Source organism: Nuphar pumila, chromosome 4, assembly GCF_984573655.1.
Source record: "Nuphar pumila chromosome 4, dmNupPumi1.hap1.1, whole genome shotgun sequence".
NCBI classification, from domain to species: domain Eukaryota; kingdom Viridiplantae; phylum Streptophyta; class Magnoliopsida; order Nymphaeales; family Nymphaeaceae; genus Nuphar; species Nuphar pumila.
Window position 1 is genome coordinate 4,693,047 of NC_143252.1, and position 27,823 is coordinate 4,720,869.

The following is a 27,823-nucleotide window of genomic DNA, read 5'->3' on the forward strand; positions in this document are numbered from 1 at the left end:
ATTTATGCATTAAGCACCTGATCGCCCTCATTCAGGCTGGGCCCCACAACTGACAGGCTTAGTCCTTCAGATGGAGGTGATCAGATGCTTAATGTACAAATATTTATGCAATAATATTGCACTTTATCTTTTCACGGGCATCTCAAGGGTTTTACCAACAGGAGGCCAGGGATGGCTGGGGATTTTGATTTTAACCTCAATCCATGATCCATTCTCCATTTCACGTCCTCCATCTTCGATCCAAAATGGGGGTGAGGAAAGGCCCATTTCCCCGCTGCCAACAATGTGCTGTCGATGATGAAGGGTTTTTCTTTGGATTATCCAAAAGAAAAAACAATTTCAGTCCATTACAGGCATTTTGCACAACAACCATTCTTCTTAATAGATATAAATTTACATGATTGAATATTTATATTAGAGTATTTTTTTAAATATAATAATGTTGTCATGATATCAAAGTGACTAAAACACTTTTTGGTTAGTAATAATATTGTGCATTTTTATATGCGTTAATATTCTATTTAGAAAGATCACATTTTTCAATATATTATTAGATTTTCCGGAGAATGAGATTTTGCTACAGTCATGTTCTAGCAAGTAGACCAGATCCTATCCGATCTAGATCCAAACTCAAACTAAGACATGGATCCATTTTCATCTTTAACTTAAAAGATAGGTCCATTATATTTAAAAAATACTAATTATTAAAAAAATAACATTATCGCTTTATAAGAAAATGGAAAGTTAAAAAAATAAAAAATAAGCATTTTTCTAAAAATGCCGTTTTTTTTAAAATAAAGGGAGTGCAACCAAAAGGGTAGAGTTGTACTCACGCGTGCAGCCCTTGCCATCATCTTCCTCTGCTTCTCTCTCTCTCTCTCTCTACCACCATCCATCATCTACCTTCTTCCTTCTTCTTCTTCTTGCTTGCTTTTGCTTCCTGAGAGAGAGAGAGAGAGAGAGGAGTTGGGGTCTCTGTCTCTTGGGTGCTCGCCCAGATCTGCGTCGGGCGGGCGGAGGGTCGGATGGGAGCGGGCGGGGTGTCTCAGATCTCGGGGACCCTCGCCGGAAATAAAGAGAGAGTCGCGCCCTTCCTCCACCACCCTCATCTCTTCGCCGATCCCGCTGCCTCTTAGACGAATTAAGGGCGGCATACCCACCCAGAGAACCCCCATCGCTTCCGATCCTCTCCGCCGCCCACCGATCTCTCTATCCAATCTAAATCTCACGATCTTCGGATGCGTATCGCTCGATTCGTCCTCGCGATCGTGAGTTCTCTCTGCCCGCCCGCTTCGTTCTTTCAGGAATTATTTGGCGATTTGTTCCCCACCTTTTTTCCTCTAATAATTTAGAGTGTTTCTTCGTGGCCGATCGTTTTCCTATTGCTGGTTTTCTTCTAGCGTGATGAGTTCTGATATTTGAGGGTTTAGATGGTTTGTTTTATGATTCGGAAAAATCGATTTTGTTGTTTAATTTCTCCTCCTTTCGAGCAATACAGCGGGTAAACACATCGTGCAAATTTGGGCACAATTTAGACGCTTATCGTCGATCGGTAGAGATTCTCGTTGATTTTTGGATATTGGGTTGTGATTTCTTTTGGTGTTTGATCTTGGTGGGTTCAGGGTGTGGATTTGTGCTGCTGAAATTGGCGCCCCAACGCCGAACCCAGCGCCACATGGGTGGCCAGATGCATCAGAGCAATGCAGCTCTGTATGACCAGGTGGGGACGACGAGCGATTCCGGGGACGCGGTAATGGCACGCTGGCTGCAGTCCGCGGGTCTGCAGCATCTCGCTTCCCCGCTGGCTTCGACGGGTATCGATCATCGGACGCTACCTAATCTTCTTATGCAGGTTTCTTCTTTTTCCATTCTGTCTGGTTTCTTTGGTTGGTGATTGCGTTTCGTGACGCAGAGGTTTCTTTCTTCTTTGAAACAAAGAGGCGTAGATGGGCTCTTGATTATGCATTTTGTTGATTGATGTGGTCCCATCCATTTTTGTGCATGCAATGGAACAAAATTATACGGAGATATGCAATATTGATATGGTAGGGACACATTAAGCATGTCCGCATGCGCATATCAATTCCGCAAAAAACAGGTGTTTCTTAAGACACTTAGTATAGATAGAATTATTGAACCAATGGTTGCATGCTTGTAGCTTGGAGAATTACACAGTTGAAATGGAGTTTTTTGTCTGTTGGGTTTGGAGTTAAAACTGAACTTGAGTTTCTGTATAGCATCGGAGTGGAATGTAGATTTTGATTATTGAATGTTAATTAATTTGTATTTGGATATTTGTGATATCATCTTTACCATTTTCCGTTTCTAGCTAATTTCTATTTGTTTTTATTCCGTGCAAGCAAATTGTTGATTGCATCCAATCTGCAACATTGTATTCTCAGGGATATGGAGCACAATCTGTGGAAGAAAAGCAGAGACTGTATAAGTTTTTAAGGAATTTGAATCTGAACGGTGACAATGTATCTGAGCCTTATACACCAACTACATCAAGCTTAGGAGTGGCTTCCTCAATGGATGGATTTTACTCTACCGAGCTGCGAGGGGAGTTTGGAGCTGGGCTCTTGGATCTGCATGCAATGGACGACACAGAATTGCTTTCAGAGGTATGCGATTAGCCAGTTGGATAGATTGCATGGTTTTGCAGTTTTGCCTTAGGATTAGAAAGTTGGTAATCTTACTGGTATGGTACAGTTTTTTTGTCAGTGAGAAGCCGAGATGGGTAGCTATTTCTCATTTAAATTAAGCTCATTGTGCAGAACATATTTGGTTGACAGTTTTAAAAATACACTATTCATACCCGTTCTTATTGTGTAGTTATATCTAGGCTCACTGCCTGTACTATACTTTTTTCTTTCTGTTACTAGAGGTCCTAGGAAAATTCGTGCGGGATATTTTCCACAAAGTTAATATCAACACTTGAAGCCTGAAGAATAATTATTTTGTTGTCCTTTATATATTATCTTTGCACCCCTTGGTAGGACCATGGAGCAATCTGAAATTGGTTGTACAATATTTTGGAGACATGTTTGAGATTATTGAATATATGTGCAACGTGGAAAATGCTGGAAACAAAATATTGAAGGTTCCCAAGAATAACTTTGGATGATTTTGCTTATTGAAACCGTCTATGCACTCTGCATCATCTGGCACCAATGATTCACTTTGATGAAACTTGTTGAGATGATCTGCTTGGAACTCGCTTGGTCCACAGCCACTTTGTGTTGATGAGGTTGCTTGTTCTTTTTTGTCGTTAATTGATGTACATAATGCAGCTAAACTTTATAGTTTGACATTTACTTTGCATTGCAAGGGTTTTTGCAGATTTAGATTGGAGTGGCCAGTTTCAAAATTCTAGGAACTGCATAGTAACAAGCAGTGGGCATGGGAAACGTGACAGTGATCTCTATGTGTGAAAAGGATATTTGAAATTCATCTAATAATGTAAAACCATCAAGCTCGTTTTACCAGTCAACCTTGGTTTCTTCTGCTTGCTAATTGGCCAAGGTAGGTTGACTAGTCAGCAGAGGTCCCCAAGTCTACTATGAGTTGACTATTCGTTCACCTTGCTCGACTTTGAATAACAGCTTGGAAGTCATTGCCTAAATTTGAGGAATGTATATTTCTTAGTGCATTTCCATCTAGTGGATAATTACGAAATCCATACTTAAAAGTTTCATTTTTATTTATTTAGTGGCATTATGTGACATGGTTAAGAAAAGAAATTAATACTAGTTGCCTGAAACATTTGAACCATGGTAACAAATGTAGATGAAAGTATGCATTCTTGTCAATTTATTTAGAAGAAATCCAAAACTTGGATTTTGTTTACTGCAAACACTAAAATATTCATGCCAATATCTTGACTTATTTTGGTGATGTTGTAGCAAAGTAAGAAAATGAGAACCTTCAAATTTCTTTTATTTAAAAAATATTTTCTTATGATTTACTGACAATTGTATCAGCAAAACCAACTTTTTGAATTTTTTTGATAAATTCCATTCCCACATTTCTTCCAAGTTGTTTTATGCTTTGCCAAATTGTTGGATGGATGTTGTACATATAGGGAAGAAAACTTTTATTGTAGTTGTTTTTTCTTAAGATTTTTCAATCAAGTGTTTAGCTTTTCTGAGTAGCAGTATATGCACTTGAATAATATCCTGTCAACATTGGGGTTCTTATTCATGTTTAAGTCTTAAGGGAGCACTTGCACATAAGTTGGTTGCACTTTATTTTCTTTTTGTGTTCTGGTGCATTATGACATTTCTTCTTTGATGGCTATGCAATAACCAATTTAAGACAGGCTCATGTACCAAGGGATTTGTTTTCTTGATTTGGGTCTCTTTGGTGGTTGCTAGAATTATGAACTTGATGTTTTCCTTTTCCTTCTATTTTACCTCCATATAGCTGCTATCATTCAGATTTTGTTTTACAGTGGCGATATCAATCTTTTTATGAAAAATATACTCTTCAATGGTCTTGGTGCTGAATTTGATTTTTTTTGTCATGGTTTATGCCATAATTTATTCTGATGATAATGGTAATAAGTAGTTAGATTGGGGCCACCAATTCTAAGGGCTTAACTTTTGGGTTGATTGATTGCATCATTGCATGAGATGCTTTGGTTACTGAAACAGGTGGTGTTATTTCCTCGAAAAGGCTAGATGTTTATAACATTGTTTCCTTCACTTGGCAGCATGTGATATCTGAACCTTTTGAGACATCACCCTTTATGCCTGCCGCCACAAGGTGTTTTGATAATGATTTTGATTCTATGCTTAGCAAGCCCCAAAAGGGACAAACTGATGCTTCTATCAGATTATCAAGCAACGAAAAAGATAACAATACTAAGGAGGGAAACATTGCCAAGATTAAAGTTGTGGTATGATAATTGTATTTATTACAATCTGTTTGTTTTCATATCTTGATTATTCTGTTAAGAATTGTGGATTTAGTGATTTTTCTTTAAACATGGCATATATGCTATCATAAATGCCAGGTTCGCAAAAGGCCTTTGAACAAAAAGGAGATTGCTAGAAAAGAGGATGATATTGTTACAGTGTCTGACAATTCATGCTTAACTGTTCATGAGCCGAAGCTAAAGGTTTGATGTTGTTTGTTTTATTTGGTTTCCTGCTTAATGTTTCTGTTACATTTCTTGGGTATGTTTTAAAAAATTGATGATGATTGAACACATTATTTAGCAATTTCGTATTATGCATGTTATGTATTCTACTATTCTATTATATAATAAAGCTGCTTGAGAAGTCTGAACCAGGTTGCTTTGTGCATGGCCCATCATAATTTGTACTTATATGTCAGAATTTGTTTATGGTTTCTTTTAATTTAGGTTTGGAGAAATAGTAACAGCATGGTGCATGATATATAAAATCTCTTTCAATTATAAATCAAAATTCCTGGTGCATCCTTTTGCTATCAATTTTTTTCTTTTATCGATTGAATTGCAATGTGCTGCAACTCAAAAGTCTCCTCATACATTGTTCTATATTATGAGTCTGGTGTCTTTTGCAAGTAATAAGCTGGTTTTGGGATCTTAATGGGGAATTGAAAATCTGGTGATATTAATGCTATGGTTTTGATGTTTGATGTGAGATGTAAAGGGATTTTTCTTTTTTGTCACAAGATTTAAATATGACCTGGACAGCAAGAAGTCATTAAGGAATTGATATGCAACATTGCCAAACAAATAATGATGACTCATTAATCTTGTATTTATTGTACACGTACTCTAAGACCATTGATACACCATTTGTATACGTGGTGAGAGTTGAACGGTCAACCCTAACCAAACATCTTGCTTCTCAGTTCTCACCTATCTTCGTGGATGCATCCACAGACCTAAATACTTTTCTTCTTCAACCAACCTTTTGAAGGCCTTTTTGACAATAATTAAAAATCCAAAATATCACAAAAAATTAAAATCCAATTTTGAGAATACAAAGATCACAGTATGAAAATAATGCAACGTTATTATGAAAATACACACAATATAATCATTTTCCTTTTCAAACAAGAACAAAAGTATGTCCGTGTGTGTGTGTGTGGATGTCTGTATATAGCTAAGTCACAAGTCACACATAAATGAGTAGATTTTCAAGCCTTGATCACAATAAAAGTATACCATTGGTATACCCAAATCAAGATGCAATCATTATTAGGATCTTGTTATAATCTGATGCTTCACAAGCATTGAAGTTGAAGACTTGTTCTCGTTAATGTGAGTTTCTCTTGCCGTTGTACTTCAATTCACAGTGCTTACTTCATTCATTCTGATATTAGATAATACTAAAGTCCACATTTTTAATTGTGAAAGTTTTGGTGACCTAATTTTTAGTCATGGATCATGCCTTTCTTTGTCCCCTCTGGCTCTTGCAACTATGACAGAACTAATAAAGTAGATGTTGAATGGGCGATATTTTTTTGAGAGTAGGAAAGTGGAAACCATGGTGGTATAAGTTATAATGTTGAAACATCTACCTCCGACTCTTTTCCTCCTTGGTGTGAAGTACTGATTGATGACTGTTCTTGATGTGTAAAGGTGGACTTGACAGCATACGTGGAGAAGCATGAATTTTGTTTTGATGCTGTTTTGGATGAGTATGTAACTAATGAAGAGGTAATAGCTATCAGCCTAAATTTGACCTGTCTATCGCAGGTTGTTGCTTGGCAGCATTGATTATGTTTATTTGATGTTTTGAGTATCTTTGACCTTTGGCCCAGGTATATCGTGTGACAGTGGAGCCAATCATCCCCACTATTTTTGAGCGTACAAAAGCAACATGCTTTGCATATGGTCAAACAGGTAAAGAAAGAGTTGCTAAATATTGTTCCATTACATCTTGAGCTATGCTGTGTGCTTTATACAGGATAAATATTCGAACTATGACTAATAATTGCTATTAAATTTTATTTTTATCGTTCATGCTCTAATTGTTTCTGATGTTGAATGGGCCTTACTTACATATTTATTTATCTGTTATAAGTTCATTATGTCATTTGTAAACTTTTTCTGGGATCTGGAATACCTGCTATTGTTCATTTGAAGCATATTTTACTCCAATTATTTTGTGTGTATGGCGTTAAATACCTCCTTTTTTTTTCTGTTTCTCCAGGTAGTGGTAAGACATACACCATGCAACCTTTGCCTCTTAAAGCTTCTGAGGACATTGTTAGGTTACTGCATCAGCCAGTATACCGTAATCAGAATTTCAGATTGTGGCTCAGTTTTTTTGAGATATATGGTGGAAAACTCTTTGATCTTCTCAGTGACAGAAGGTTAGTTTTGTGGCTGCTTTTGCTTCTATAACCCTAGTCTTACTGGTAAAGCCAAAAACAAGAGAACTGATAAGACAGACTGTTTTTGACAAATACTGCACCATTTGCTAAATTTGCATGCAGACGTTGTCTTAATGTATTTCCTATTTATGTGAAATTTATGTTTACATCTTATTTTATCACCAGTTCCTTGTTTCTACCATTGCTACTGCTGCTCCTACAATTATTGACCTTGGTATCATTTTTCTTCTTTTGTCTGTAGATATTTGTAGACTTATGTATCTTGTGTCTGCGATGGTACAATTTCAATCTCTTAACTTAGCTGCACAGATTCCATGTGTGCAATAGCACACACATCCAATGAAAAGAAATATGAATTTACTTTTGGAAAATTTTATTAGAACAAGCACTTTTTGTTTGCTTACATGTAACTGAATGTGGACCAAGTCAAACAAATAAATAATCTTTCTTGTACTTCTGATTTATTTCTGAATTCTGACATCTTTTTGGGAAGATCAATAGAGCTTTTGGTTCTAGCACTGGTAGGCATGCTGAACGAGCTGAATTTGCCTTAGGTTCATTCTTGGACGAATACAAGCTTGAGCTTGCGCTCTGTCTCTAAGCTCAAGCTGAGGCAGAGCCAGCTCATTTAAATGAAAATATGCTTATTTTAAGAAGGATAAGCCACACGAAGTAAACTCTTACACACAATGCTATGTATGTATTGTATAACCACATACACATGCACGCATGCACAAATGTATTTATGCATGTTGCACTTATGTATTTTCTTGTTTGGTGAGCCTACAACAAAGAAATGAAGATGAGCAGCCCTTGTTCAGGCGTGGTTGATTAGAGATGACGTGATCATAAAGTGGGCTCATTTAAGCTTGATGAACCTATTTTATGAGCCTGAGCGAGCTCATTATCAAGCCAAACAAAGCTGATCTATCAGCAGCTTGGTTCATTTACCAACCCTAATGAGTTTAAGCTTTAAATTTTTACAGCATTGTCTCTAAGCCTAAGTTATAGCACAGATAACCAATTCTGTGCTCATATTGAAATGAACTACTTTGGTCGCTATCTCTAGGTAACATTATTGCCAGCACAATGTTTTACAACTGGTATGAGGTTATAATGGCTTCCCTGGTGAAAGAAGTCACTATGGCTTGCCTGGTGAAAGATGAAATTGGTCCTTCTTGAGTTGGGACAAGATTAGACTGGATGAGTTGATAACCTGTAGTGTTGGGTGGTACCCTGGGGGTAAATTAAATGGAATTAGAGATTCCCTAATAAAGTTAGCATGTCTAATTTTTATAGTTTAATTAGGTCAAATAGATATGCATTTGATAAGGAGTTGCTTTTCCTATTTTAAGTAATTGAGCATTGAGTTGGGCTTGCATTTGACAAGTCTTGAGTTTCATCATTTACTCCCGGAGAGTTGTATTTTAGAGCCTGTATTTTGGCATCTAGAGGACATCCAATTTGTAGCCATGAATGAAAGTCCATATTTGTCAGTCACCTGGGGTATGCTGCATAGAGTTTTTGGAGTTCGATCAATTGGTTGATGTTTGTATGCCATTTTTAGAAGAGATTGTTCCCCTTCATCATCCCATAACTCCATTTATTCTAACTGTAGACACAAATAGTGTTTTTGAATTCTGGGCTTGCATCTATGTAAGGTTTGAAAGGAAACAAGGTTTTCCAAAGATGTTCACACTCAAAGAGTTCCACCAAAGCACCAAAATGAACACACAAAGAACCACAAATAGGTTCACACACAAACACCCATTCAAGAGACAAGAATAAGAGATAAAAAATAATATTTTATTGATCTCAACACATGCAAGAAGCATACATTAGAAGGGGAGTCCCCTATTTATGTACACAAGGGAGAGTCTCTAGAGAGACTTTGGAGCAGGTCCAACAAATCTATTTGGAGTCGTTGGGCATGTCCCAATGTCTCTTTTGACTAGTCAACTTTGTGTTGACTAGTCCAAAAGAAACTTGAAAAAAACAAAAGGAAAAAACCAAGTTCTAACCTATATATATATATACATTTTTAACACTCTCCCCTCAAACTTACTGTTGGATAACCGAAAGTTTGTATAATAGGAAGAAAAATCTAGGAGCAGCGAGAGGCTTGGTGAAAAAATCCGTCAATTGATATTTTGAGGTAACATAGGGAATATTGATAGTGCCATGTAGATACTCCTCTTGTACATATTGACAATCCATCTCAATATGCTTGGTGTGTTCATGAAAGGTTCGGTTGCTGGCAATGTAGATGTAACTTTTGTTATCATAACACATCCTTGATGCTCTTTTAATCTAGACTCTCATGTCAGCCAACAATCTTCGTAGCCAAACTATTTTCATAGTGGTTATAACCATGACTCGGTATTCTGCTTCAATTGAAAAAAGAGAGGCCTTTTGATGCTTCTTACACCTTCATAAAATCAGCGAGTCACTTAAAAACACACAAAAACTAGTGGGTTGAATGTCAATTATTGGGATCACCTATTCAGTCACCATCACGATAAGAAATTAAATATAAAGATAAAGAAGTAGACAAGAAAAGTTCTAAAAAATAGAAGTTTTAATATATCTAATAATAATACACAGAATTGCTCTCATATGGACAGTGGTGAGAGCATGCTTAAACTGGCTCGTTGTGTGAATTGCATGTGCAATGTTAGGTCTCGTAATTGAGTGATATGACCAGAGTTGTTGATCGGGGAAGCAAGAGCGGAAAGCAATTCGGAAAGCGGGAAGCGAAAAGCGTGGAACAACTTAGAACCGAACCAAGAATCGTCTTGGAAGCGACCTAAGAAGCAAACTAGAAGCAAGTGGAAAGTAAAAAAAGAGAAAAAAGAAAGAAAAATAAAAATAAAAACACAAAAAAAATGGAAAAATTAGGAGAAGCGAGCTTCCCCTAAACGGGAAACGCACTTCTCAATTTTTTGGCGCTTTCCAGCACGTTTCGGAAGCGTCATGGTTCATGCTTCCCCATGCCCTATGGTGCTTTTGGTAACCTTGGATATGACAGTGTCTCGATAAGTTGTCTGTATGGTGTTGGATTTTCAAGTGGTTCCCCATCATTAATCTTTATTTTGATATTTACAACTTCGAGAGTGTCAACCTATGTCACATGGGTGCGGGTGTGGGGGTGCAACACTTTAAAAAAACTTGGGTGCGGGGGTGCAACAAAAATCTAAAAAATTATATATATATATATATATATATATATATATTTAAAGTTCAAAAGTTGGACATAAATGACCCTGGTGTGTTGACTATACTCAGGGTCAGGTTGACCGCATCGGGTGCGGGTGCGGGTGCGACACCTAGTTGGAGAGTCCCTGTGACATAGGTGTCAACCTTCTTATTATCTGAGATACCAGACCTGATAACAATATCTAAAACAAATTTAGATTGAGTCATCAAATAACCTCTAGATGAATAAGCGACTTCTATACCAAGAAATAAAAACCTTAAATGTCATTTCAAAATGTATTTTGAGAAGTCTTTTAATGTGTCAACTCCCTGTTTATCACCTCCTGTGATGATCATCTCGTTCACGTAAATGATAATAATAATAATAATAATATATACAGAAGAAATCTTAACAAATAAAGTTATGTTAGTTAGATAAGACTGAAATCCAACATAAGTATAACTTAATCAAACATGGGACCCGAGTACTCCACCAACAAGAAATCTCCTTTAATGAAGAGTATCAACACACAAGCACTTCACCACAAAGTGAGCACCATAATCTCACAGGCACATAAATGAATTTTGCAAAAGAGGCTTTAACTCTTCTAAATCTTAAGTGATTCACTTCACAATGCACCAAAAAATCAGCTTGATCTCCAAGCTTTGATACCATGAAAGGAAACAAGGTTTTCTAAAGATGTTCACCAAATCAACAAAATGGACACTCAAGGATTTACACCAAAGCACCAAAATGAACACATAAAGAACCACAAACAGGTTCACACACCAACACCCACTCAAGGGAAAATAATGAGAGAAAAAAAAAATTTATTGATCTCAACACATGCAAGAAGCATACATTAGAAGGGCAGTCATCCCCTATTTATATACACAAGGGAGAGTCTCTAGAGAGATGTTGGAGCAGGTCCAACGGCTCTATTTGGAGCTGTTGGGCCTGTCCCAACGTCTCTTTTGACTAGTCAACTTTGTGTTGACTAGTCCAAAAGAAACTAGAAAAAAACAAAAGGAAAAAACCTAGTTCTAACCTAGTTACATTGTAATATATATATATATATATATATATATATATATATATATAATGCACATACATATATACAATGCATATATATACATTTTTAACAAGGTTAAAATGGAGATATTAGATAATGCTTCTCCTCAATTTGCTTCTCTACCATCTACCATCACAATCGTTATATCAGGCCTCTCTCTACATGGCAACTCCTTTGTACTTAAGAAAACTTTCCAAGATATATACTTCTAGAAATATTTAGTTTTTCATTCTTTAAACTAAAATTGAATCCCTTCATTGGAAAGTATGTGCTGAGCAGGTATTTGGATTATTCGAGAATGCTATTCAAAACATGAGTAACTCGGGGTTGGTTTTTTGTGTGTGTGTGTGGTTGGGCGTTGTGGTTGTGGAGCTTTCGTACAATATTATTTTTCAGTTCTCTAAACTGCAGCCTTTCCCTTGAGGAATTTGAAATATTTACTGTAAGATGCTTAATATTTATGCAATTTCTTCTCACATGGATACTTAAGATATCTGCATGAGAGGTTTAGTTTTTGCATGCACCGTCTTAATGACTAATTAACTGGTTGAATAGATTTTGTGCATATTATACACACTTTTATAAACTATAACTTTTGCCCTTGTGCTTTTCTCTAGAAAGTTGTGCATGAGGGAAGATGGCAGGCAACAAGTTTGTATCGTTGGATTGCAGGAATTTGAAGTCTCTGATGTGCAGATTGTTAGAGAATATTTTGAAAAAGGAAATGCTTCCAGAAGCACCGGCTCTACTGGAGCCAATGAGGAGTCTTCACGGTCCCATGCTATATTGCAACTTGCAATCAAAAGACATGGAAATGAATCCAAGGGAGGAAAGCTTGTAGGGAAGATTTCTTTTATTGACCTTGCTGGTAGTGAGCGTGGTGCTGACACAACAGACAATGATCGCCAAACAAGGTGCATATGATACTGTGAAATATTAATAAAGCAAAAGGGTTCTAGATAGAGATTTTTCAAAAACTTATGCATGAAACTGTAAATATTAATTTACAATATCTATTGAAATACTGATTCATCACTGCAGTACACTTTATATACTTTCTAAGGGTAACTGCACTTGGATATAGAAGTGGAACCAACTGTTGTCAGAAAAAAGAAAGAAATGGAACATGTTAGTTCCTAGGTGAACAGAGTTGGTAATTGGTATTACTAATCATGATATATCATCCCTATACATGCTGCAGGATTGAGGGAGCAGAGATTAATAAGAGTCTCTTGGCCCTGAAGGAGTGTATTCGTGCACTTGACAATGATCAAATCCATATTCCATTTCGAGGAAGCAAGCTCACGGAGGTGCTTCGTGATTCTTTTGTTGGAAATTCAAGGACTGTAATGATTTCTTGTATATCTCCAAATGCTGGTTCTTGTGAGCACACACTGAATACGCTCCGATATGCAGATAGGTAAGTTGTACTTTTCTTGTAGAGAATTCAGATTAATTTGTATGTTGGTAATAATCTTTCTTGATGATCTGTCAGGGTTAAGAGCCTCTCAAAGGGAGGTAATTCTAAGAAAGAGCAATCTTCTAATTCTTTGTCTACTGGCAAAGATTCTTCATCAGCATCACCAATTCTCGTTTCCAATGATGCTGATGATCTTTACGACCAAAATCAAGATGTGAAAACAGTTGAAACAGGAAGAAGGGCAGCAGAGAGCTTCTATTACCCTAATGTAGATCTTGATAGATATTCTTCCAGCTTGCCACCGAACTATGCCCTTAATGTAAGGGAGGAAGGTGGACTACCATCTGATTCCATGGACAGGGATAGGCCTGATGCCAGGGAGGCTTTTGGTGGTTCGGTTGCCAGCAATAGACATTATTCCTCAGTTAACAAAGACACTGTGGAGGAGGAGAGAGTACAAAAGGTTTCTCCGCCTCGTCGAAAGGTTACAAGGGAAGATAAACCTGAAAAACAAAGCAACTGGCCTAGAAAAGATGCTCGGGCAGACGTTCCATCCATGAGTTATAAACAGCAACAACAGTATGATTCTAATTCAAATAATACCACAGCAAAGCAATACGATAAAGACCCTAGAGGTCAGGATGCAGAGATCAATGCACTGCTAGAGGTAAAGCCTGTTTTTGGTGCTGAAAACTCATTTTGGTGTTTTAGTTGCCAGATTGATATTTTTGTCCTTGCATTTCACTGTTCTCTGGTACCATCTCTTACTATATTGACCTATTTAGGAAGAAGAGGCTCTAATATCTGCTCATAGAAAAGAAATTGAAGATACCATGGAGATAGTTCGTGAAGTAAGTTTTTAGCTTGGCTTCTTTCTGTGAATTTATTTTGGGAGTTTGATGCTTAATATTGTTCATGCTGCTTTTATGTTGTTACTGTTAGCTATTTTGATATTGTTCATTTCCGTTTGATTTGGGTGTTGATGCATAGCTCTTGCCTACATCTATGTTATCCAGTTTCTGTAGTTTCAGTTTTGCTTTGCTGTTACGTTCTTGCTTAGCCTTGTATGTTGTCTGATCCTGCAGATTATCATATACCATGAAAAAGGGAGCTATGATTTTGAAATGCTATGCGTCTGATTTGAAAATGGACCTGCTCTATTAGCCCCCTTTCCACTTTAGGATGACTAGTGCATGCATAATTGCAAGGGAAAATGACGAATAGGGACCTTACTTTGACCCTAACACCAAAAAAAGATCCACCCTGTTGAGAACTATGGTTTTATAAGTTCCCATACTCAGTCATCTTCTCTAAATAGTATCCAACTGTAGAACTTGTCTGACTGGTGAATGTTGTGTGTGTGTGCATGCATGTGTACGGGCGTGTGTGTTTATTCTTACTTTAGGTTGTGCCAGAAACATCTGGTTAGTAAAATATCTAGGCACTAGTGTTTGTTGAATCTTGCAAATTCAAGAACATGTCCTGAAGTGATCGTGAAATATGTACCATTGCTTTTTGAAAGGAAAAATTATATACCATTGTTGAGTGTTGACCATGGTTCAGTTTGATGTACAGAGTCTGAAGCTCTTGTTTTACTTTCATCATAGTTTGAGACCTAAGCATCAAACCACATTTACTTACTGGTCTTAGTCTGGATACAGGAGATGAAGCTATTAGCAGAAGTGGACCAACCAGGAAGTCTTATCGAAAACTATGTGAATCAGTTAAGCTTCGTGCTGTCTAGAAAAGCAGCAGGTCTGGTTAGCCTCCAGGCACGCCTGGCAAGGTTTCAACATCGACTAAAAGAGCAGGAGATACTCAGCCGAAAGAAAGTACCTCGATAGTTGTTTTTTGTGGAGTCTGATCGTTAAAATTCTGGGCAATCTGATAGCTTTTCTTTGTCCAATTGCCCTTGTTCCCTTTGTGATAATGTTAATTGTTCTTGTTGCCTGATGATGCATATGTATCATTTGAGTCTTCATGCATCTTCTGGCCTTTGTTTGAGATGATCAAGTTCTATGTTTTCTCAATATAAAGTATGCATACACCAACCAACGGGGGCTCTGCTTGTCTGGCAGGAGCAGTTAGTGCATGTCACCTTGTGTTGGGATGTTGCAAGTTCGAACCCCAAAGGGTATAGTTGTGTAACTGGTAGGGGTCTGCCTAACCCCAGCTTTCTGTCCAAAAAAAAAAAAGTATGTATACACCAGTGCAACAGCCCCTGATGAGATTTGTTATGTCAAAATCTGAACCTTTGAACATCCTTACTCGTATAGTTCAACAATTGATTCATGAGCTAGACTGTCTACTTTGAGAACTCTTGGTAATTGAGAGGGGATAATAAAAGCATACTATTTCGAATATACGAGTATGTTTGATGTGTCGTTCTCAGTGGGATTCGGATGGAAATCTTGCTGGAAATAGCAATTTTCAACAAATGTCGGATGTGGTGGATGGCGTTTCGTGTGTCTGCCGTGTCCATAATAATATGTGATTTTCGATCCACCTTCCCCCTGTTGTAGAATGAACAGGAATGAAGGGAACGAAAAAAAATGCATTGATGGGCATGCCGCTCGTCAATGCGTCTCTCTCTCTCTCCTTTCCTGCTTCAAACTCACCGTCGTCGTCGATCTCGCATCCATCGTCACCGTGCTCCTTCACCCGCATCTTGATGCATCCGAGATCCTTCCCCACCATTGTTATGTTCCTTCCCCACCGCACCAGGTGCATCCTTTCCCCTCTCTCTCGCCTTAAACTCTAGCTGGTATGCTCCTCCTTCCTCCATTGTATAAGAGACACCCACAAGAGGAAAACCACAGTAAGGGTCTTCCCCTCTCTTTCTTCTATAAGGATTGCAATGCCCCATAGAAAAGATTGATGCGATTGAGATTGTAGATGAGAATCGATGGTGTTTATTGTTTTTTAGATTTATGATGTTGGGTATTGGTTAATTCAAAGATGGTGGTGGTTGGTTGATGGTTTTACCAAATGGGTAGTGGAGAAACAATTATTTTTGAAGGAAAAATGGAGATTGGGATGTTAGTTGGTGTTAATTGATTGATTAGGTGAATGTTGGTTCCCAAAAATTTGATGGGGTTGAAGATTAGAGAGTTCTCGAAGAATGTTGATATTAATGATAAGAGAGAAAAAATGTTCATTCTCAGTCTCATGGGAGGAGATTTTATAACATATAGAATGGGATTGCTTATGTAATTACTGAATTGGCAAGAATCAGATTGAGGGTTCAAAAAAATTGGTTGGTGCAAAATAAGAAGCAATTGATCACTCTGAAGCAGGGGAATAGAAGAGGATCAATGATTTTTTGTGTTTATTAGATGAGAGAAAATAAAAAATTGTGAAAATTTGGATGGATCATCTGTCTTGCATTATATGATCGAAGCAGCAGAAAAAAAAAACTGTGGTTCTGACATTAATGGCAAATTTTCCAAACTTCTGTCTAAATAGTTTTTTGTTTATTAAAGCTTGTTTCTTTTTCTATTGTTCCTTTCATTTGGTGCAATATGAGACTGTAACCAAGCCAAACAAAAATTGTATATTTTATTAGATGATTCAATGCAGTTGAACTAGGAAATACCATGAATTGGTGATGAGCAGACATACAAAATGCAGTATTGCATTCAAATGATGAAATTGTAAGATGACCAATGCTAAGCTTATCATATAAAGAATTTGCAATGAGGACACAAACTTAAGGTGGAATCACAAGTTATTTTTTGTTGACCAATGCTAAACCATGTTATTTTTTCATGCAGATCAACCTATACAACGATTGCAACAAGTTATATCTACATTAAGCAGAACCTAAAAACCTCTTCTTCTCACCAAAGTGTTTCATTGATCTAGTCATCATATTTGCACATGATATTGGTTTTTAGCGTGAAACATTGAATTCCTTTGTTTGCCTCGGTTGGTCCTTTTCTTTCATTATCTACACCTACTAACAAGATTAGTTCCAGCTTGAATGACCAGTTTGTGGGAAGAGTATTTACATTTTTCTATGTAAAATGTATATTGAGTCCTTGTTAGCTCTTTCTTGTGAAGGTATCAACATTTCAAGTTTCATACAGGTGTTTTTTTATCCCATCTATGATCTTATTGTTTTTAAACCATCTAATCTTGAATCTTTCAATCTGCTTTAGATTAGTTGAGATTGTTAAATTCAATTAGATGCTAGATTCAGCTTCAAGACATGCACAGAACAATTTATTTCTAACCCACCTCTTAAAGCTATGGACAAACTCGCGCATCAACAAAGTTTGATAAGGTGTCTTCAACTCAACACCTTCACAAATCACAACCACACTGCTGTCCATGGGGGCGACCCCGGCTATGGCGACTGTACAGTGACGTTAAGCCATAACTTTTTCCTTTTCACTCTTTTCACGTTATCCAATTCAAGATCCATATTCGAGGCAAAAATCCAATTCAAGATCCATATTCGGGGCAAATATCTAATTTGAGATCCTTATTTGGAGCAAAGTCCATATTCAGGGCAAAAATGTCATTCAAGGTCTATATTTAGAGCAAAAATCTAATTCCAAATCCATATTCGTGACAAAAAATCATGATTTTTAAATATAATTTCGTAATTGAATCCATATCCGAGCAAAAAACCATAATAAATTTGTTAAAACACGTAAAATGGTAGACGGATCGGGTCATACAATCCAAAATAAAGTTATTTGACTCATTATCCATGACTGTCCAAGTTGTCCTCACATCATCATCAAACAACGGACATTTGGAACATAGCATTTGAGTACGGTCCAAACAAACGTTGGACTTGAAACCGTTGTTACAAAACGAACAGAAGTTCTTTTTGTTCATTTTGTCCAACCCTGAACAAGCCATCAAACATACCCTACTATTTCAAACAAGTGGTTGGCATCTCTTTTCTTTTTCTAAACTATTCAAACGACATGCTAAAAATTCTTTTGAACAGAACGATTGGCAGAAATTTGCTTGACCAATGACGTGTAATTAAAAGGAAATCCATGTGGCCCGAGTGTACAACTTGAAGTGCTCTTTGTTTTTTCGCCCCCTATTTTGTTTTCCATGTCAGAAGAGTACCTGCGGTTTTGAAAGATGTTTACAATTTTTTGGTTGTTTCAAATTAGAGAATGCTAATAGGTTCCAAACCTTTCATGTTCTCAATGTCTTAGCATTCACCAGTTTTAACAGCAAGTCTACAAATTTCTAATATTACCAGCGAAACGATATAAGCATGAATTCCATTTAAAACTAGATGACATTAACAAAAATGACGATGGTAAACAAATCAGAACAAAAAACAGCGGGGCTGTAGATCACCCATTGCCAAGTGCACGATGATCCTTATACAGTAGGGATTAGCATTTATATATAACAATCTCTCTCCTGAAGTATTCAGATGTATAGAGTAGGGAAAAAAAACATCTCATGAAGATTTTGTACAGCTCAAGCTCATGCACAGGGCAGAAATAGCTGGCTTTGCAACGTTGCCAAAAGTCTTTCCTGCCAAATCAAGACATAGTTTCGCTGCCAATGACCAAAATTTGAAACCACATCACATATCCGCTGGGGATGCAGGTGATAATGCCCCGTAGTTGCACCATAATACGATATGGTAAAAGCCAGCAACCAATCATGGCTGCCTGATAACAGTGGTGTACATGGCATGCATGAGGGAGCAACCTGGCCTGTCATAATCCAAGATGAATGTACCATATTCCCAGCCACAAACTAACCTGCAATAGCTGCTTGCTGCAGTTGGTCAAGCAATCTCATGAAAAAAATCTCTTGTATTGCTAAACCACAGCAGTAATCTTCCTAAGAGCGCTGAATGAGCAGGTGAACAGAGCAAATCACAACTTGAATTCCATAAAGGATCAGTCAGCCCTCAAATGAAGAATCTCCTTGGCTGTTCTCTTCCTGAAATAAGGCATGTGTTCCTGTGGAGCAAAATCCAAAAGCAGAAGAGATTACTTGCTTCATGTGTAAATGTAACTGAATATTACAGAAAATAAACTGTAAAATCTGGAGGATGTAATATTTAAAGATTTACCTGGCTGAAGGAGAGAGTCATGCCTCGGCTATAGAAATCTGCATACTTGATCATGAACATGCCACAATCCCATCTGTCAATAAACCTCTCTTAGAAAAGCAGCCTACATGTGTTACCCAATGAACCCAATAAATAAATACACTTGACCCGACATGAATCTCTCTCTCTCTCTCTCTCTCTCTCTCTCACGGATTGGGGCTGTACTCACAATGGATATGCAAGAGCCAGAGAAAAACAAGAACAAACCTGGCCCAGTTGCTAAAAACTTGGAATCCCACCTAGCCTGATTACCTGCCAGGCTTTAGGGCATAGCCTTGTGCCCAAAATCCCCCTCTAGCCTTCAAATAGGCCAACCTAGAGTCCAGCCATCACAGAGATACATGCCCGATAAAAGATAACTAAAACATGCAATATGGTGACCATGTCCGGTACAGAACCTGTTGGCAAACCAAATGCAATGGAGGTGTTCTTCAAACACATAAACCACCACAAAGCACAGAAGTCATACCCATTGTGCTGTTCAGGCAGGTCAACCACAAATTCTTGCTCCCATGAAGTGAAGTCCATGACCTTATCACTCTTATCCTTCACCTCATCCGCAAGGTATCTGGACTGCCACATATGAAAAAAAAAAAGGCTGTCAAAAGGAGGATGCTGCTTCAAGCAATTGCAAATTGATAACTTAGTACAAGAACAAAACAACATCAATAAGCTGCTGATTTCAATGAAAACCCAGTCAAGTGAGTGCACAATGACACAAGTAGTTCACATCACTTAACATCTAGGCTTGCTCCAATCAGTCAAATGCCCAAAACCGGGCCCATTTTCATATGTAATCGGTTGGGCCCAGTGCACACACACATGTGAGCCCAAGCGTGGCCTAATTACCCATTGCATTCATGTAGTTCAGAGCCAAGATGGCACAGGCCTGAAATGCAGCCCGAAGCCAAATACTTGAAGCCCATTGTGCTATGCAACACAGACACCTCACTCACCCACACACACTCACAATCAAGGAATGGGAAGATCAATTGAACATACCAGTACTTTTAAAACTTGGGTATTCATGCCTCCAAGTGAATCAAGATACTGGAATTTCTTGTCTCTTACATTTATTACTGCCAGGCACCAATGTATCTCCTTATGTATGGGGACAAAAATCTGCACAAACATAAACTTCATTTGTAATGCCAAAGAAAATAAAAAGCTACAAATGTTAAAACAAAGACAACAGAATTAGAAAGGGTGAAACAACTTTACTTTGTCACACTCAATAAGGTCGTACCCTATCTTCTTATGGGTTGTCCATCTTCTGACTGCTTTGAAATCATAACCGTTCTTTCCAACAGTCATCTGCATAGGAAACATAACATAACATGCTGATCATATGAACTAAACTACTGAGCAAAATCAGACATAAAAATGGGCACCATAGTTGAGCTCTGAAGTATTGGTTGCTTAACAATGCCATATGTTCCAATATACAAAAGAAATTTCATGCTCAGTTGTCTTTGGTAAACTGAGATTTAAACGTTGCATTTCTATTCTCCTAATTTATTAGGAACACCCCAAGTTGTTTCTTCTTTCACTAGCTTCGTCAGAAAAACAGTTGTGACAAATTTGATTTTCATTTTTTATACAAACATCATCAGTGATAATGAAAGATACTCAGCATATTGTCACAAAGGAATCAGAACTCCTAGATTGCAGAGTTTTTTCAAGGGTTCGGGTGACTTGGTCACGCTTGATAGACTTATAATGCTTCCTGTCGCATGCCCCCACACCTAAAAAATTCCAAGGGCATGAGAACAAAGTGAAGTTGCTTTTCAAAAGTACGGAATGAGGATCCCTGATCAAAAGGAACATTACTCCTGAAAGCTTCATGGTTGTTTTTCTTGAGTTGCTGCACCAATTGATCAAGGCACCTAGATCCTATTCATGCTGTAAATCTACTAATGCCTTTCTTGCAGTTAGTTCTCTTCTAAGCGGTTCCAGATCTGTTTTAGCTTCATGACTGATTTGGAGTTCACCTCCAAACTAGTACAGATCAGTGTGACAATGAACCACACATTTTGAATAACATGAAAAGTTCAATTTTTTTTTACAGTAAAGAGGCTAGTAAATTTTGAAATAATATCATAATATTGAAGCAATATTCGTATGCAAGTTTAAAAGGTTAATGCTGCCTTTCCATATCCAACTTTTCTCTCCTTTTTATTTTTCACTTTAAAAATTCTTCAAGTTTCTTCACTGAGGGATGCTTACTCCATGGAAATGGGCAAAATTTCCATAGGCACCACTTGTGCAACTAAAATATAGGAGTGACTTTCTGCAAGGACAGTCTCCTCAAAAATCAATGCAACCCTTCAACCAACCCTGCATGAAGAAAAAAACTTTTTTCTTGATGGTAATTCAAACAGGATATGTTTCACAAAGAATCCTAATGTAGTTTTGCATGTCTGGTCATCACTACAAAAGCTTGCATGCCACATTAATGATGGCATGCCTCAAATGATGTTTCAAAAACATTAAACTGCAAACAACTACATAGGAAGAAATATGTTCTTGTCCATAAGATAATGATTCTTGAAGATGAATGAACTCAAAGGAAATCAATGTCGGAGCTCAACCAGGAGAAAAGATTGTGACTGAGCAGCTCCTGATTATTGCAGAGAAATAACATCAAAACATTATAGAAAACATATGATCACATAATAGTAGTTGGATATTACTATAATAAAGTGCATCAGATTATATGACCAAACCTTTTTATAAAAAAATGTGTTGAAAAAATGACACCGCAAAAACAGATTCGGATTTCGGATCTCCCTTTCTTTCAACAATTCAAGGTACAAATTGATGACCTACACAATAAAGAGAATACAGATCAGATGAGTTTGGTTTAGTCAGAATATCAAAATGCTCAACTAAAATTTAATTTTGAAGGAATTCATGAACACAGACCTCATCATTCAACCATGCACCGGGTAGCAAGCACTGCAAGATGTTTCTAGTAATCTCAATATTGGAATTCTCATGCATGACCAAGACTTCCCGCCTGAATAATTCACACTCGCCAATAGTTATTTCAATGGTACCAAATGCCTCCAAGTTCAAACTTCAGCTGCTATTTCACCCACTGAAAAGCCATGTGAAATGTGCATACCTGTTGGGACCATTCAAAGCAACTGCAACCTCCTCTTCCTCCTCAGCAGTAAGAGGAGCAAAAGCTTTGTGAAACTCATCCTAGAACAGGGCGATTGAAGTTGATGAATACGTAAGACATGCAACAAGGGAAGGGGGTTGGAGAACAGAATCAATGTCATGGAATAAAGACGTGATATCTTCGCTAAGTTACATTGTGCCAAAAATAACAGATGAGATATAAGAATAAAGACGTGCTATCTTGACTAAGTTAAAAAAGGGGAAATAATGGCTAATACTTAAAAAAGAAAAGGCAACAGTATAAAAGCAGAAGACTTGAATTACAAGACAAAACAACTTCTGAACGTGAAAATAAAAATATATGTTGCATGCTAACAGCTGATGGGAGTCTAGAATCTTGGTTTGATAACTTGACAGTTTTGCAAATTCTGCTGGTTTATTGCAATGCCATAGGGAGGTGAGGTAGTCTTTTGTTATTGATATACATTACGCATTTTCTGTCTTATTTAAAATTTGGATACAAATTTTGACAAGTTCCAAGTAGTTTACATAGAGCTGACAAGTCTAGTGGTCATTATCTCTTGTCAATATCCAGAGGATGGGGTTGAAGTAGTCCATGTAAGATGAGCTTAAAAGTTAAAATGTCAGATAAAGTGCATGGATACTAGCAATCATAAAAAGATGCAGTAATATATGATATGCGCATAAGCAGATTCTTTTACAGGTGGCCTCAATGAATTGATCGGTTTCCTAAAGACCTCCTTGAAAGTGTTCTTTTTAAGAAAGCTCAGCATTTCCATAGGAATAAATGTAAATTGGCCAAAAAACTTAATTAGTTGGTGCAAGGATGACATCCGTGTGCAGAGGTCACTCCTAGGCTTTCAATAGATAGAGAAGAAAGAAGGAAGTATCAGTACCTCCTTAATTCCCTTGCTGCTCAAAAGTATAGAAGAGACTGCAGTGCAGTTCAAACAATTGGAGATGGAAGATTCCTTGCAACTCACAAGATGCAAACATGAGCAACATTTTATTGGAGAACACCTCCGTTTAAGGAAGAAGTCAAACAACAAAGATATCTTAGTCTTCTATGATGTCATTCTTCATTTAAATTTATTTTATTGTCATGTTATCCGACGCCTTAAAAGTATTCCTAAAATACTATCTGGATTAGGGAGGTTATGATCAAACTGGATGTGGACCACGAGCCTCTAATAGTGTAATTAGTCTTTTCATTTTTTCTGATAACACAATGCCATATATATATATATATATATATCATAGTCACATACATCGTTTAAGGGACAAGGGTATTTCTCGGAGCGATTTTCAAAAGTTGGAAAATCTTGGGAGTTTTAAAAATACAAATATATGAAAAATAATAAGGATAAGAAAATAATAGGTAGTCTAAGCAAAGTATAAGGAAATAACTTTGATAAGCTTTTAAAATACAAAAAGAAACAAAAAATACAAAAATTATTGTGATATTTTTGTTCCTGGAGATATTTTGAAAATATTGTCGATATTGGTGACACTAACGTATATATATAGGGACTCTTCTAGAAGATGTACTTATAATCCTACATTCACATCCATTTTTTTTTCTGCTAAACGGGTTCACACCATTCTTTCACCTAAATCATTTCCAAAGTAGAAAATCATCTTTGCTAAAAGCTTCCACCAATGCAACTATATGTTCAACCATGTCAAAATGATTAGAACATAAGAGAGAGAGAATATATGGTTAAAGCATAAATAAAAAAGCTTCTTGCATGTGACAGAAATAATACCAACTCAAATGAAATAGATAATAAAAAGCTTTTACCTCCTCTACAGGTTTGTTCTGCTTCCTGATGAGGCCAAGAGCTGCAAACTTTGCTTCAGTTAATTTAATTTGAAGGTCGAGATTGCGTAATGCTGGCTCCCGGTTTTTATCTATAGATTCCTGCAACCCTTTGTAAGCAGGTTTCTTCCATCCCTGCTCAACAACTACTATACTGCTTGCCGCTCGTGTTTCCATGTTTTCAGCCACATCAATCTTATTGTGCAAGGTTGTCAAAACAGATACTTCCGGAGTAGGTTGAGAATAGTCATCTAGGTTCACCACAGAGACATCAAGAGACTTATGAGGTGTACGAGCGGAGGCGTCGAGGGACTTCTGGGGCATATGAATATGAATACTGGCGCCACTACTTGAATCACCTGATCGACCATCAACCATTCTTCTATATTCTTCGACATCCAAACCTTCAGTAAGCATATCTTCAGAAACTGAGAGTGAAGAAGAAGAAATCCCCGTGTCTGATCTGGCAACCACACTTTTTGAACATCGGCCAGAATCACCAAACACAGCCTTATCTTTTCCTGTTGCACGCATGAACAGAAGTGCATTTGTCCTAGTTTCCACTAACCAACCTTCCCTGACCATATAATTCTCTTTAATATCAGAAGAAATAACATCACTTCCTCTGCCTTCTTTGCTTTCTCCTCCCCGCTGCTGCGAGGAGAAACTTGTATGTGTCATATACTTCAGTGATCTTTGGGGACCATGAACCTCACGGGGCAGCCGAGGTGGTGGTGGCAACGGGGTTATTCTCGAGCCAATTGTATTCGTCACAAACGATGGCTGCGAAGATTGAGCTGCCGCAACGGGCTCTGAAACAAGTCGTGTGGGCGCAATCTTTGGCTTCTTTGCAGGCATTAAATCCTCGAAAACTCCTGAGTCAGAACAACGTGGGGGACACCCATTCTCACCTTTTCCAAAGCATGAGAATAAGCAAGAGCGAAGGACTCGCTTCCTACTATCTGTTAATGCACCCATTCTCAATACGCTCTACCACCACATAATTCCCATAAGTTCCCCCCATCTGATAATTGTCATAGAATCCCAACTCCACCCAATTCACTCAAACCAATACGAACTGATCAAAACCCCACCCAATTCACCCAACCCAACATGCTCTCAAAGAATTAAGCAAGATCTGTTTCGATTCCAACCCAATTCGACGCAATCTAAACCCAAGAAATCGAACGAATATATGATAGAAGGATAAGGATAAGAAAACACTAGGGCTTTCAAAATAATGATGAACTAATAGTTGAAATGCACCCTAAAAATCATAAGATGGGATTAAAAGCACGCACACCCAATTCTTAGATTTCCAAAACACCAAACAGAAACAAAACTGAAATTCAAAACCCAATCGACCAAAGGAAAGAAAATTAGGGTTTTTCAAAACTATCGGCGAAGCATTTTTTTTTTTGAAGCATTAGACACACCCAACAATAGAACGAATAACGAACAGCGGAAACACTTAAAAAAAGGAAACCGATATCTCAGAAATTATCAGAGATAGCCAATCGATGCACACTGACCTCGTTCCACAAACAAACACCCTCCGATTCCCACCGGCAGAGAACCCTAGAATCCGCGGGTCAAGCAAAAACCAGAAAAAGGAAATTCCGCGAAAAGGAAACGCACTAAAACCAATGAACTAATGGGATAAATTGAGATTTCGTCGGATAAACACTTCATAGAGATAAAAAAACAAGATAATTCCGGATAATCGAGTGGCGACTCCGGATCGAATCGAGGGTTTCTTCTGCCCGCACAAGGAGAAGGTAAAGTAACGAGAGAGAGAGAGAGAAACGGGTCGTCTTCTCATTGGATGGGTCATGTATATATATATACGACGACTTACCCGACCCGATTGTCCAGTCGGACCCTTTGTTTTGGATCGGGTCTTCCACATCAGGCTTATGAAACAAAGATACGTGGCGCGGTTCGATTCGCAAGTGCGAACATTTTTTGGAAAATAAGATAGAATTGTTTACATTTTTAATAAACAAAAATATTTTTTTGAGATTTTAATATTAAAAATGAATTTTATTCAAATAACACTAAAAACGTTAACAAATATTAATAATATCGAAATATTCACTGCACCATTATTGTCCGTGTCCACGCGTTTGAACACGCCCACTTATGTCACTATGGACACGACACCAAAATGGCGTGTCCCTATGGCATAGCAGCGGACCCTCGGGTCCCACGAGCTGGATTGGGCCCAGGAATGAGCATCGATTGCTGAGGTGCAAACATATCGGATCATTTTTCTGAGTCAGATTCTGAATTTTGAGAAATAGAACCGAAACCCGATCTGTAACCAAGAAGTTTCTGGTGAGGTAGAGTTGAACCCGGTTTAGAAATTTTTTAATGCGGCTAGGGCACAGGACACGGCATTTTTGGATTAGGTCTACGGACACGACACGAACATGCCAATTATAAAACAATATTTTATTATTCTTTGATAGTTTTAATAGTTTTCTCTATCGTTTTTAATCATAAATACAGTTGTATACATTAAATATTAAAAAGTTAACCAACTAAATAATGAAAAGAACTGTGCCTTTGTGTCTTATTTTCTCAAAAGAATTACAAACTCGCAGCTTGAACTCATACCAAAATCATGGTTTGTGTCTGTCCTTGTGACATGGTTATGTGGTAAAGAACACATGCACTTTGTAATCACTAAGCTCTTACTAAAAACTAAAACCTTCATATATTTATATGTGAGAACCTCAGACAGATGCCAACATGCCGTGCATGGCAAGTTGGCACGAGCAAATGTCGTCAAAGGGGCCTATTCAAACTGATTTTTCTGATTTGGGGTTGAATCTGCCAATTTTATGGCTCGATTCGACCATGAAGTGAATCGTTTTGACTGATTCAATTTGATTATGATAACATTGGATCAAACCATACTCTGGAGTTTTTAATGCTACTGGTCTGTCCTTGCGTTTTGTGAGGACTTTAAATTGAGTAAGAACTTTTAAGTTTTAAGAGCATTTGGATCATTTTCTTTCTAAACACAAAAACCATTTTCAAGCAATGTTCACAGATTATATATGAATTAACATTTGATTGATTGGTTCAATCTAGTCAGTGACAGTGAGATTGTTGCTCAAGAATTAACCGTCATACTTGTCAGGGAGTTGCTGATTGAAGTGCAGTCAATAAAAACTTAATAGCAGTTCACAGTAAAAGAATGCTCAATATCAATGATAAGGACAGTTCAAGCTCATTGGAATTGCATAGAAACAATGCGTCTAATAGATTTAATACAATGCACTTAGGATACACTTCTGCAACACAAGTATAACAAACTGTAAAGCTCTACCTGCTAAGAGCCATATTGTTGATGAGACATGTAAGCGTTAAACTCCATATTATACCAGAATCTTATTGTTAGTACTCACGACAACTTCAATATAAAAATTGATGTTCTTTTGGTGTATTATCATTCTCAATTGAGATTGACTATTAGGTTATTGTTTTTTTTCCTTCTTTTGCAGATAAAACCCGACAACCATCGTTCACAGAGATTCATGACATTGCATGCTTGAAAGCTAGTCCCTGCTGGGAATTCAACAGAAGCAGCATCACCAGTTAATCACCATCAAAGCCAAATTTGAAACCAGCATGACAGTTGCTTATAGGCCTGATGACCGATTAGCGTACTCCTGAACAAGTGCCCCGAAGAGTGATGGCCTTTCCAATAAACGAGATGGCTT

The 27,823-nt window shown here is 37.5% G+C and overlaps 2 protein-coding genes across 4 annotated transcripts; one reads left to right on the forward strand and one right to left on the reverse strand.

The window, feature by feature from the left end:
- The first annotated feature begins 811 nt into the window (after positions 1-811).
- On the forward strand, positions 812-27,801 carry LOC149839131 (kinesin-like protein KIN-13A). 2 transcript variants are annotated; one of them, XM_090002304.1, is made up of 13 exons: positions 812-1,268; positions 1,623-1,852; positions 2,403-2,624; positions 4,715-4,900; positions 5,018-5,122; positions 6,578-6,655; positions 6,760-6,841; positions 7,152-7,314; positions 12,221-12,517; positions 12,805-13,023; positions 13,099-13,690; positions 13,809-13,874; positions 14,685-15,083. In XM_090002304.1, the coding sequence occupies exons 2-13, from the start codon at positions 1,676-1,678 to the stop codon at positions 14,865-14,867; spliced, it is 2,370 nt and encodes a 789-aa protein (XP_089858430.1). In that variant the 5' UTR covers positions 812-1,268; positions 1,623-1,675; the 3' UTR covers positions 14,868-15,083. The 2 variants fall into 2 exon arrangements, with proteins under 2 accessions (XP_089858430.1, XP_089858431.1); XM_090002305.1 differs by lacking the exon at positions 14,685-15,083 and adding an exon at positions 27,605-27,801 and having other exon boundaries at positions 826-1,268.
- Positions 18,382-25,189, reverse strand: LOC149839132 (uncharacterized). 2 transcript variants are annotated; one of them, XM_090004006.1, is made up of 9 exons: positions 24,075-25,189; positions 22,254-22,333; positions 22,052-22,145; positions 21,853-21,951; positions 20,348-20,440; positions 20,129-20,248; positions 19,596-19,699; positions 19,088-19,160; positions 18,382-18,974 (listed from the first exon to the last, which is right to left on the reverse strand). In XM_090004006.1, the coding sequence occupies exons 1-9, from the start codon at positions 25,068-25,070 to the stop codon at positions 18,912-18,914; spliced, it is 1,722 nt and encodes a 573-aa protein (XP_089860132.1). In that variant the 5' UTR covers positions 25,071-25,189; the 3' UTR covers positions 18,382-18,911. The 2 variants fall into 2 exon arrangements, with proteins under 2 accessions (XP_089860132.1, XP_089860131.1); XM_090004005.1 differs by lacking the exons at positions 18,382-18,974; positions 19,088-19,160 and having other exon boundaries at positions 19,314-19,699.
- Positions 27,802-27,823: the final 22 nt, after the last annotated feature.

Excerpts from the sequence above, each read along its gene's own strand:
- LOC149839131 (XM_090002304.1), top strand. The coding sequence starts at position 1,676 with ATGGGTGGCCAGATGCATCAGAGCAATGCAGCTCTGTATGACCAGGTG. Across the intron at positions 1,853-2,402 it reads TACCTAATCTTCTTATGCAG|GGATATGGAGCACAATCTGT; the intron begins GTTTCTTCTTTT and ends TTGTATTCTCAG. Across the intron at positions 7,315-12,220 it reads GATCTTCTCAGTGACAGAAG|AAAGTTGTGCATGAGGGAAG; the intron begins GTTAGTTTTGTG and ends GCTTTTCTCTAG.
- LOC149839132 (XM_090004005.1), bottom strand. The coding sequence starts at position 25,070 with ATGGGTGCATTAACAGATAGTAGGAAGCGAGTCCTTCGCTCTTGCTTA. Across the intron at positions 20,249-20,347 it reads ACCTTATTGAGTGTGACAAA|ATTTTTGTCCCCATACATAA; the intron begins GTAAAGTTGTTT and ends ATGTTTGTGCAG. Across the intron at positions 19,700-20,128 it reads CCCAAGTTTTAAAAGTACTG|TCCAGATACCTTGCGGATGA; the intron begins GTATGTTCAATT and ends CATATGTGGCAG.